Raw genomic sequence first — 13309 nt, 5'->3', positions numbered from 1 at the left:
AACGATTGATTTTTAAAAAAGCTTCTATTAAAATTATTGTTGCTACTGGCTTGGGGTCTGTGGAAGCTTCTAATTAGGTCGTGTTGAACGGTTTTCGTTCTGACTATTTTTTTGTCTAACCTTTCAGCGATTTCCTACTGGGTAGTTAGGAAATCTTTCATTTGTTGCCACGTGGGTAATTTTCTTCGTGATGAGAGCGATTGCTCCCATAGAAGTAATAATTTTTCTGGTAATGCGGTGGTGTATATGTTTACCGGTATAGGGTCCCAGCTGTCTGTGGGAATGTTTTGTGTCGATAAAGCCGACAAACGAGTTGAAACAGTGGATTGAAGTTTGATAAATTCTTCACTTGTTTTCTTTTGAATTTTTGGCAAGTTCATTAATATCGATATTTGTTTATCGACCAATATTCTTTCGTTTTCGTATCTTGATTTAAGAGCTTCTCAAGCCAATTTGAAATTATCGTCATTTAGTGCGAACTGCTTGACTATGACGCCTGCTTGACCTTTAGTCTTGTATCGGAGGTGAAACAATTTTTGCTTTTGGTTTTGATACTTTTGGATGGTTGATGTATGCGGCTGTAAACATGTCCCGGAAGGACGGTCATTCTTCATAACCTCCATTAAATATTTCTGTGTCACATGTGGGCACCTCGAGGTGATTGCCTGAACTTGTCTCTAGACTTTGAATTTGTGACAGCTCTACTCTCGGATGTGGAGTAGGTGCAATAGTTTTTATTAGCTTTAATTGATCGGAGATCATAGCTTTTGTAGATTCATTCTGGTCTAAGCAGTTTTCATAATTGGAAAAAGCTGAGGTTTTAAGATTCGGTGGTAGATTTGATGAATCAGTTTGATTGGAGTCGTGTCCAAAAATTGTCGAGATTTTTAGTTTTAATTTCTAGTACCGATTCAGAATAGTCTTGAATCGGTGAAGATGAAAATCTATTGCAGTATCTTATTAACCTGTCACTTTCTGAAATAAATATAGCAACCAGTTTTGAACGTGTAGCTCCAGGAATATATTTGGTTTTTTATCAACATTTATCATTTTTGTAGTATGTTAAATATTTTTCAAAATGAATTAAACTTTTCTACGTGCAAACTAAAAACTTATGTCTATAAAGCGATAAATGATAATTTTTACCAAATACTCCTTTAGGTGAATAAGAGTTTGGTATTTCAAATTATATTTTAAAAACGTTCATTTAGTGTTAAGAATACCGTTTTGTATTTACTTGTGTATATTTTTATTATTTATGCCGATTGTAAATTATATTTTCTTAATTTAATTATTAAAAACTTTTACACTTTTAATTTAGCAATATTTTGTATGTCCTAATGTTGATGTATTTAGGTACACCCCTATACATGGACTTGTATGTATATATAATATTTATGTGCTCGTGCAATTGAGAGCTCGTTGAAGAGATCAATGTGCTTTTATATATATTTTTTGTACGCAATCCTGCTTGTTACAAGGGGTATTGCGGGATGTATGCCAATGTGGACTTTGAAACGATGTGCAACTACAATTATATATGTTTTAATAGGTATGTAATTTTTAATTGCTAGTAGTGTTAATTTTACCACAACGTTTATTTTTTTTTTTGTTTTGTAATTCTACACTTGTTTATATAATTTTGTAAATTTTCAAAGTGTAATTGACCCAATGTATGTAGGGTATATAAGCATAGGCATAGATTTTTATCTGTTTCAATATCAAGTTAAATATATGAAGTACAGATGGCGCTATTCTATAACGCCAACTCTTACCGCGAAAGGGGTGAATTTTTAAATTTTAAATCTTACGTAATAAGTAGTATATAAATAGTAGAAGTTATAAAATTCACTCAACTACCTTCCTCCCATAAACGCCTTACATAATTTATTAATGCCCTTTATGCTATCTTAGAATATTATCTCAGCGCCATCTACCATTGGCAACTGCAACTCAAATATACTTTTGAATATCTGACACAACTGCATCGCAGTCTGCCGGAATTCTATGTAAAACGTTCTAAAATCAACAACAATTTAAAAAATAAATAAATTCATTGTAAAAACATTATCTAGTTGATCAAATTGTGAATCTAAACCATCCTCGACGCCCATTGAACTCACACAAAAAATTTCATCAAAATCGGTCCAGCCGTCTAGGAGGAGTTCAGTGACATACACACGCACAGAAGAAATATATATTATATATAAAGAACTAAGAATACTATATAAACTATGTATTTAACGATATTGAAATATTGCTTAGAATATTATTTAAGGAGAAGAGTTTTGTAAATGAAGTTAGTCTAATAGCTGACCACCCATAGCATCATTACTCGTCCCATTGTATTTGATCGCTGTAACAACTTCGCTTAAACCTTTCGCCTTTTCAATATTTGCGCGGTTACAAAAAAAGCTTTGTAGCCCTACACCGGTAACAAAAGAGTTCAGTCGGTTAGCAACAGTTTAAAGGATAAAACTTTTTTACATAAAAATTCTTCTTTTACATAAAAATTGTGTTTTAATTAAATATATAACTGACGTAGTCAATAAAAGAATCAAAACGCAAATAATTTACTGAAGTTAAATCGAAATAAGACATGTAAATAATTTCTTTAATCGTTTTGCTGAAGTAAGATTAATAAAATAAATTCAGGTAAAATATGCATTGCAAAAAACAAAAATTATAAAAGATTTGAGTTGGGCTGAATAGCATTATACCATGGCAATACTTCCTTTAGGTGACATCATTAAAGATGCTCCATCAATTCAAACCTCATATGGATTATCATCGTTAATAAGAGAAGTGGAGGCAATACACGCTTTAGTGGGAGAGCAAACTTCTCTCCAATCGTATATTCATCAGTGAGTGATTTTAAATACAATACAAGGTTCTGCTCTTCATATTTTACGAATGCTTGGAGCATCATAAACGTGAGGGAGTGTAAAACGTGCGTTAATAAACTTTGGAGTAAAAGAGTGATATGACGAACTCTTTAAATGCACACACACCGTCACCAACAACAATATTGTAAGTTATGATATGCAACTATGTTATATTATAATTGTTGTAACCAACGAAAAATTTGAATTTGACGGTGAGAAGCCTGTGTAGTGCGAACCACAATGTATTAATAAGTTTATTTTTCGTGCTTTTTTAAATAATATTGACATTAACCGAGCTTCAGTCATTATACATTTTAAAGTTACAAATATATAGAGATGGTTTTGTTAAGTTGCAATAAAAGTAATACAAATTCAAGAAATTTTAATAAATCTAATATTAATCAATTTAAATTATATTTGCAATATTCAATTTAATGTTTCCTTGTACTTTTTCAACGCAAAAACAAGTTTATATAATAAGCAATCTAATTCGCAGTCCTTTAATAACCAAAATACGAGTAGACATAAACATTTTCGGAGGTTTTCTAACTCTTATACTTGATATAAATAAATGACGAAAATATAAAAGAATACTGCTTATGCAAAACATTTGTCTTACATCATTAAATAATAGCACTTATTTTAAGCAAGAAATAATCACAATGATCCTTTAGAATGTAATGAAAATTCAACTATGACTTGGAAACAAGGGTTAATATTTTAATGCAATTATTGGACAGAATATATCGACTCTAATACAAAGCGTTGTACAATCGAACGATTACGTTTAATGGTAATGAAGTAAATTTTTATCAGCCAAATCCGTTTATTTTCAGTGAAATTCATAGTTTTGAAGAAATCAATGTTGATAAGCAAGTCCTCGACAGATTACTTGTATATCGCGGTTTAAACAAAGAAGAAGAAAATGTTTTAAAAAAATTCTTACCATTTATAGTGACCTTATTTACATAGAAGGAAAATATTTAACAAATAGTATTATAAAACATGAAATTAAAACTGTATCAGATAGACCAATATATTCGAAAATATATCGTTATGCTCAAATACACGATCAAGAAATATGTAGGCAAATTGATGATACGCTTAAGCAAGGTATTATTTGAGAAAGCAACTCGCCATATAATAGTCCGTTACAAAAAGGTTAGACAGTTCAGGTGAAAATTTCCTATACCAAATATAGAATTTTTTTTTTGTATTTTGGATAAACTAGGCAATATTTCAATACAAAATACGATTTGGCAAAAGGGTTTCACCAAATTCTTGTTAAACAAGAAGACCGGGTGAAAACTGCCTTTTCCACTCCATATGGACATTTTGAGGTCGACCGAATGCCGTTTGGCACACTCTGTTAAAAAACCTAATTAATAAAATATGTGTCTACAAGTCTTTAAGAACATATAAATAACATAAAACAAGTACTTGCAAAACTACTTCATAAAGCAAATTTAAATATTCATATCAATAAATGTAAGTTCTTTGCAAAAAAAAATTTATACTTAGGTCATATCTTAACAGCCGAAGGCGTTAAGCCAAATACTACTATAATAGATAAAATTTAGAATTAGAATTGGTTAATCTGTAAAACAGATTAAATCGTTTGTTAGTGTAACCGGTTACTATCGGAAATTTATAATAGATTTTTCAAAGGTATCTTACTCCATGATAAGGTAATTAAAAAAGGGGGTTAAATTAAACGATCCAAATTATATAAACTCATTTGAAAAATCTTAAAAAAATAATTACACAATCACCGGTACTTAAGTACCGGGATTTTAAGAAAGATTTCCAGCTCGTGACAGATGCAAGTACCGACGCTCTTGGAGCAGTTTTACAACAGGATGGTCAACCAATATGTTAAGCGAGTAGAACGTTAAGCGATCATGAAAAAAGTTATTCGGTTACCGAACGAGAACTACTAGCTACGAATTATTTCGTCCACACCATGCTGTGGCAACATTCAGTTCTAAGTTTTAAATTCTGTCCATTGAAATGGCTTTCATCAAATCGCAAGGAAAAATTAGTCCAAGGCTACATCGATGGTTAATCAAATTAAGTGAATTTAATATAAATACGTCTTACATTAAAGGCAAAGAAAATCTAGTAGCGGATTTCCTTCGCAGAATTAAGGCAGACACTAACGAAATTATTATATTTATTAGTTGCCTCTACAGGTTCTTTATATTATATAATAACATATCAAACGATTTAGACACAATTCATACACAATCTGATAACTTTCATGACCACATCGCAATTTTGGAAACTGCTGTAAATAGGTTTAAAACCCAAATTATTATAACAGACGACAAATATAAAGATACGGAAGTGCTGAACATAAAAATAAATAATTTATATAAGCGTTTTTGACTTAGAAAACAATTTAGAAATCATTTTAAAAAAGCATTTAACAGAAGGGAAAATAGGGATATATACCGAGCTAGACGAAAATCAGTATAGCATTTTACAAAATAAAATAATATACTCGTTTGGAGAATTTAAAATTTCAAATTCGTTCGTTGTTCATACCATGCAAAAGACATCGAAACAGAATAAGAAGCCTTTAAACTATAGAAACTATTATTATTAGAGATAACTTTGTTTAAAGCGATACACAATTTGTATGGGAGCACCCACCACTGTCTTTAAAATGCTGACACTCAATACACTCGCGTTTACAATTATAAATAAAAATGCGATTTTTATACAATATTTTATTACATATAAAATCCAGTTATTATTATTGCTTTTAATACATATCTGGAAAGTAATAGTTTGGACCGATGTCGATCGACAGGTTTATAGTGTCGAAAAGTCAATCTGGCGCTCAGGCCCGTAGACAAAAACGAAAATATAAGATGCTTGCGGAGTGGTGTCGAGTCGAAATGATATGAGTTGCACGCAGGATCGCTATTTTGTCGAAAGAGGTGTATCTGTTGCGAATACCATCCTTTTTGTTAGCTGAGATGGTGTACAGGCGCGATGTGGTGTGTTGTGTTGTCCCGTGTGTTGATGTACGACTGTGGTGTATTGTACTGATGTTACATGTATTTCGGCGTAGTGCTAATGGAGCAGCCGAGGGTGCGGCATACATGCTGTAAGTGTAAGAAACTTTTTTTTTGTTGTAATTGGATGTTATGTATTTTGATATGGGAGTTGGTACTTGAAGAAGCTTGTTTATTTAATTTGTCTGTATTAGCGGCACTTCTTTGCAATTTCTTTATTTCGGCTTATAGGATACCGACTCCACGCCTGGCCAGAAAGGGTGCTCCTTTGAAACCAGTGAAGAGGGATCTTGCGAGAGTACAATGATTGGCCGAGAATTGAGAACAGCTTTTTCTAGAGATAGTAATGTGGCAAATTCAATATACATATTTATATATGTTATATCCATCTACTTTCTGGAAATGGGATTTGAAGCTTTTTATAGACGATTCCCATAAACCACCCATATTAGGAGCACTTAAACAGATGCGATAAGTGCAACCTTAGCTTTTTGTAAGTCTAGGTACGTCACTGTATCACATTGGGAGTATGGTGATCCCTTAACTTGATTTTTGAATTATTTTATAAAATTTTGACAACTATGATGCACTATAGTAAAAGAGGTGTCGGTTTTTCGACTTTTTTAGGATAATTTTGTTATATGTTATGTTAAGTGCGTACGCTCCAATTTGACAAGTAGTTGAGTTGTGTGTTTTGAAGTAGGATTTTTGTATTATTATTGGCAAGAGCCATCCTGCGGGGTCGAAAAGTTACATATTTGTGTTTTTAAACCCGATCTCTGACTTTGTTTTTTCTACAACATTGTGAATTTAGTGGTAGTCATATGAGGTACCGGCCATTATTTGATTTAGTAGTTGTGGCTTTGTAGAAGTCTTCACAATACTTATCTTTGAAGTTGTAATTGATATAGGGGGGAGTTTTTCTAACTCCTGAAATTTCCTTAACTATGAATTAAGGTATTCTTTTGAACTTTCGTCAACTTGAGGGATCCTGGTGGTAGCTGGTTCGGTAACTAGTCCACTTAGGATCCAACCAAAAATAGTACAATATTTTGGGCTAGAAGGGTGGTTGAAATTTTTTCAACACCTTCAAGTATTATTTGCGGTATAAGGTCGCTGCCTATTAGAATATCTATTTGAGCGGGGGTGTTGTAGTCTGCTAGATTTAGGTGTGAAACCTTTTGCCAATGCTTGCTATTTATGTGATAGCTTGGAAGCATGTTAGTAAGTTGCGGTAGGACTATAACTTCTGCTACAATTCGCTTATCTGCTAGAGGGGAAGTTAGGGTAATGGGGTAGATTTTATTTGAGTTTTAGTCTACTCTTTCGCACATTCCTGTGATTTCAAAATTCGCTAGTTTTGTTGGCAGTTGTAGCCTATTTTGTGCCCTAGACGCTATAAATGATCGTTGTGATCCTTGGTCTATTAAGGCTCTAAGCTTAAACAGTTCTCCTCGGTGTTCGATGGGGACGACTGCTGTGGGTAATAATACTCTACTTTGATTTTCGCTGTGTTGCTCGTGGGTTTTTAATGCCTTTGGGCAGTGTGGTGCTTGTTGGAAATTTTCGAGATTTCGCACTTCGGGATTTGCTGTTGCAACTAAGCCCGTGGTTGTTTTCATATTTGCGCTATTTGTGAGCTGAAAAATGTGCTGTAATGCAGCATTAAATGATGTCGTTTATGACAATAAACGCAATTAAATTTGCTTTAGCACTCTTTAAGTGTATGCACATGTGACAGGCAATTTGTACAAAGTCTTTTGGTTTTTACAAAATTATTTCGGTCGATAATATTCAATTTTTTTAAATTTCTCGCAAGATTTGAGCTTATGCCCTCCTGAAAACAGTTCGCATGAGTAGTATAGAAATGCCGGTTCTAGATCACTTTGGTGCAAGCCTACATGCACCATTTTCGTACTTTTCCTTGCACCAGTTTTGTGCAAAGGGAAAAAACCGCAAAAGTGTTGAACGCAAAACTGTAAAACTGTCTCAGCGCTCCCGTGTGTGTGTGTTTGCGAGCGTGAGAATTTTTTTCCGGGATTCAGTGAAAAAGAGCGAAGGAACTCCATCAGAAAAAAATGGAGAAATAATAATAATGCTTGAAAATTTGATTTACAACGACTTTGCGAAAATTTTATACAACAATTACTTACCCAAGGGATGGAGTATGAGTTTCGATTTAAGACAAGCGGAACGCCGATGAAGTATGAAAAGGAGAGTACTTATGGAGAGTTCGAGGTTAACATTTTAGCATCCAAACGAGGTGAACATTGTTATACATATGCTACACAGTTTCTTGTAGCAGTAAACTTTGATGAATGTAAAATAATAAAAGAAACAGAATTGTTTTAATTAAATTTTTTATATTTTCATATCATTTGTTTTAACTTTATTATATCAAATTTAAAACATTTGAACATTTATAAATAAAACATTTGTTATAACTAAATTCAATGAATGCATATAAACTTTTTTTCAAGAGCTTAGTACGAGCAAAACCGCCAACACCTTTATATTTATATACAATTCCTAAAAGTTGTTTAAGAAATTTATCTTCACGGACCCATTCAACATCACAGCTTATATTATGTTTTTTTGCAGAAGTTGTAGTGCAATCCAAATCAATATCTTCCGATTTAATTTCATCATCAAACCACTGTTGAATTAAAAATTTTAATTTCTGAATATCTCCGTCATTTTTGAAATTAACTTCAAATGAGGGAACTTCTCCCACCTTTTCATTTAAAGTAATTTTTCCAACACTTAATAACTCTTTAGTGCCTATAATTCCATTTTCAGGAACAGCTGCTAGTGTTGGTTTACAAAGATCAATACACTTATTTACATTTTGTGTGTTAGCTTTTTGTTGAGCGGTTTTTTGTATAGAACCTTTAGCTTGTATTATCTTTGAAGATCGTTGTCTCTTACGCTTATTTGTCTTCACTTCAGTTGTACCTTGTAGGGGTTGAGCGGGTTCTGTTTTACCTTGTAGGAGTTGAGTGGGATCTTCTAAGTTTTGAAGCTGCGTATTAAATGTTGTTCCTTGTAGGGATTGAGCGGGTTCTTCTAATTTTTGAAGTTTATCATCGAACCTTCTTAACATATTGTTGAATTCTTCTTGATCGAACACAACATTTGGTAACATTTGTTGATCACTATCAAAGTTTAAATAATTTTTAGAATCCATTGTTCCACGTTAATGTGTTTCCGTTAAATATGTTATTACAATTAGACTATTATAAAATAAAGTTCATATTTATATCTTCTGGTTTCATTTTCTCACGATGATTACATACATCTAGGTTCCTTAAACATGATAGCATATAAATTATACAGTTTTTTCATTGTTTTATATCGGGAATAAAGCGAAATACAATTACATATATCTACTATTTCCTCGTATGAATTATCAGTGAAATGACAATCTTTTTTGTGTAATCCATTGGGTGAATATACGAATGGTTCTGATAAACATGACCGCAATTCATTTATTATAGAATAAAAAAATATTTTATGTTCATTATCAATTAAATCGTTATATTTTCTTAAAAACTGTTCTAGGTATATTGGAAAAGACATTTTTCCCTTTTTATTGTACTGTTTGCTTGACACTAAATTAAAAAATTAACAAGTAGGGTACTAGTAGTACGAAACTGGTGGTTTGCGGAACTATAATTTCCGCTGCACGGTATATCAATAAACCTCAAAATAGATACCGATAAACACGTACTTATACTGTATAGATATATATATATATATATATACATTTAGAAAGATAAGGCTACTTGTCCCCATGCATATAAATTACACATTTTGCAGTGAAAATATACAGTTAATTGTTTGAAGCGGTTGTTGTTGAAACAATTTATTTTTTAATATTTATTAAACGCTAAAACTTGAAATAAACGGTAATAAACTGTGTAATATATATATATATAAATATATATATATATATATAAATATATATTATTTATTCATTGTTACTCTATAATATCTTCTTATTGTAGTCATGAAGCAGGCTCTTAAAGACTTAAAATCAGTTTCAAAGGAAAAAACACAAAAACCAATATTGAAGGCGATTGATGTACCAATTAATAAAAAATTAAGAGTTTTAAAAGCCATACGAGTGAAGACAAAGTTTGGTGATAAACTGATGATTGAACTAGATGATTATGTTCTTTTTCTTCCAGAATCTTACAACTCCTTAAAAGATTCAACTATTGAAACATTGAATAATAATACATTTTACATCGAATTGATTAAACGTGGAGAAAAATTTACTTCACCATTGTTTGAATTTCATACATCATAAGGTTTTTTAAATTTTCGAATTATCTCCCAAATAAAAAAATAAAAATCAAAATGTATTCGTGTAGTTTCTGTGAAAAGACATATGTTCGGAAGAGGAGTTTGAATAAGCATATTTCAATGAAACATCAGGATTCTAAAACAATTATTTCACAAAAATTGTATCCGTGTAGTTTCTGTGAAAAGACATATGTTCGGAAGAGGAGTTTGAATAAGCATATTACAATGAAACATCAAGATTCTAAAACAATAATTTTTTGTGAACAATGTAAAGTGCAAGTGAAAAAAATGAATGGACAGCACACGTGAGAACAAACATACATAAAAAAAATTGTACGTATAGTGTAAATAATAATGTGAAATGTATTAATTCTATGTTTAATAATCGCATTGAAACATATGTTTTGGAAAACGACGAGCCCAAGGATTTAATTATTGAACATTTTTTTGAAAAACATCTAAATGAATTAACTGAACTTTTACAGAAATCTATAGAAAAGCATGAAAGCATCAAATTTAACTTTGAATTATTTTGCAAATATATTCAAATAAAAGAAAATATTGAAGAATTTGCTATATTGCACACCAAACATTATGACTGAAGCATTTATGGAGAACAGCAATGTTGGAGATATAAATAAAGAAAAGTTTAGTAAATTGATTGAAAAAATGAACACATTTCAAGAGCGAGATAGTGGTTGGAGTCTAAGTGAAATTATTCATCTAGAAGTAAACATAAATAAATATCAACCAATTAGAGGCTCATTATATATACCACTACCGAAAATAATTGCAGTTAAAAAAGCATGTATTAATATTGTTAACAATGATGTATATTGTTTTAAGTGGGCCATAATTTCATCTCTTTACCAACCCTCAATAAATAGTCAAAGGTGTTCTTCATATAACATTGAAAATATTGAAAATTCCATTATAATTTTAAATAATGGAAAAGTAGTCAATTTTGAAAATTTAAATTTCCCATTACAACTAAAAGATATTGAAATATTTGAATCGAATAATCCAAATATTAGTGTAAATGTGTTTGGTATAGAAGACAATTTGGTAGTAGGGCCTTTTTATTTAACTAAAGAAGAAAAACCGCATCACGTTAATCTTATTTCTTTATACAGTGATGATTTCAATGAAAGCCATTATGTTTGGATAAAAAATTTAAATAAATTACTTAGTTTTCAAGTTACAAGACATGAGAAAAAATTATATATTTGTAATACATGTCTAATACATTTTTATAAGGAAGAAGAATTATTTACCCATAAAATGCATTGTAGAAAAATTGTAACACGTATGCCTAAATTTGAAAAAAGAATATTAAAATTTCAAAATTTCAAAAAACAATTAGATGTACCATTCACTATATATTCAGATTTCGAATGTATTCTAAAGCCAATAGATATACAAAATTTTACTAAGACACAATATGTTCAAGAACATATTCCTTATGCCTATTGTTATTTTATAAAGTGTTCATATAATAACCAACTGAACCGTTTTAAAATATATAGCGGTGTTGATGCCCCAAAACATTTTATTAAAAGTATTTTTGATGATGTTTTAGATATTTACCACCTATATTTGTGTAAAACAGTTAAAATGCATCCACTGAATGCCGACCAACTTAGACGTCAAAAAGAGGATACAGTTCGTCATATTTGTGGAATGGAACTTTTATTAAATGATAGGGTAGCAGATCATTGTCATTTAACTGGTGAATATAGAGGTCCAGCACATAATAAATGTAATTTGGAATATCAGACAACAAATTTTATTCCAATATTTTTTCATAATTTATCGAAATATGATTGCCATTTATTTGTAAAAGAGTTGTCATCTGTTAAGGGGGATATAAATATAATTCCCTTAAACAAAGAATTGTATATTTCGATAACAAAGAAAATATATATTAATGAAAATGATACCATTGAACTTCGGTTTTTAGACTCATTTCGATTCATGCCTTCTAGCTTAGACAGTTTAGCAAAGAATTTAAATAATAATGATTTAGAAATAACAAAGGCTTTTTTCCCTAACGACCATCACTTTGTTTTAATGAAACGTAAAGGTATTTTCCCATATGACTACTTAGATTCAGAAGAACACCTCAACGAAACTCAATTACCTGTTCGTTCGCATTTCTTTAATAAATTAACAAATGAGTCATGTAGTATCTATGATTATCAGCATGCACAAAATGTTTGGACAACATTTAATTGTTCCAATTTATTAGATTATTTATTATTATATTTAAAAGTAGATGTGCTACTCCTCAGTGACATTTTGAAAATTTTAGAAAGTTATGTAAAGGAATTTATCGACTAGACCCATGTCAATATTATACACATCCAGGTTTATCTTGGGATGCAATGCTTAAAATAACTAGAATAGAATTAGAATTGTTGTCTGATGAAAACATGCATAATTTTATTTTGTCAGGGATTAGGGGTGGTATTGTTCAATGTTGTAAACGACATTCAATTGCTAACAATAAATATTTAAGTGATTACGATGTGACTAAGCTTTCACATTATTTAATTTATTTAGATGTTAATAATTTATATGGGTATGCTATGTCACAATATATCCCTCACAATAATTTTGAATGGGTTGAAAACGTAGAGGAGTTTAACGTTTTGAATATACCGGATGATTCTTTAGTTGGTTATATATTAGAAGTAGATTTAGATTATCCCATAACCATTCACAATATTCATAATGACTTACCATTTTGTTTTGAAAATAAAAAAGTTGGTTCAATGAAACATACAAAGTTGATTGGTGATTTAGCATCCAAAATCAAATATATTATTCATTATAAAAATTTGCAACAATGTATTAAACATGGGCTTATATTAAGGAAAATTCATAGAATTCTAAAATTTAATCAATCGGATTGGCTAAAAAAATATATTGATTTAAATAATTATCATAGAACATTAGCAGCTAACAAGTTTGAAGAAAATTTCTTTAAATTATTAAATAATGCGGTGTATGGAAAAACTATGGAGAATGTAGATAAAAGAGTAAATGTAAATTAGTACAAGATTGGGAAAATACTAATATTGGAAGAAGAGG

General features: G+C 30.7%; 1 protein-coding gene across 1 annotated transcript; it reads right to left on the bottom strand.

The window, feature by feature from the left end:
- Nucleotides 1-8300: 8300 nt before the first annotated feature.
- On the bottom strand, nt 8301-9614 carry LOC138858097 (uncharacterized). Its single transcript, XM_070112563.1, has one exon. The coding sequence runs from the start codon at nt 9093-9095 to the stop codon at nt 8301-8303; it is 795 nt and encodes a 264-aa protein (XP_069968664.1). The 5' UTR covers nt 9096-9614.
- Between the last annotated feature and the right edge of the window lie 3695 nt (nt 9615-13309).

This window comes from Bactrocera oleae, chromosome X, assembly GCF_042242935.1.
Source record: "Bactrocera oleae isolate idBacOlea1 chromosome X, idBacOlea1, whole genome shotgun sequence".
NCBI classification, from domain to species: domain Eukaryota; kingdom Metazoa; phylum Arthropoda; class Insecta; order Diptera; family Tephritidae; genus Bactrocera; species Bactrocera oleae.
Note: the sequence above shows the minus strand (reverse complement) of the source record. Positions and strands in the feature narration are given on the sequence as shown.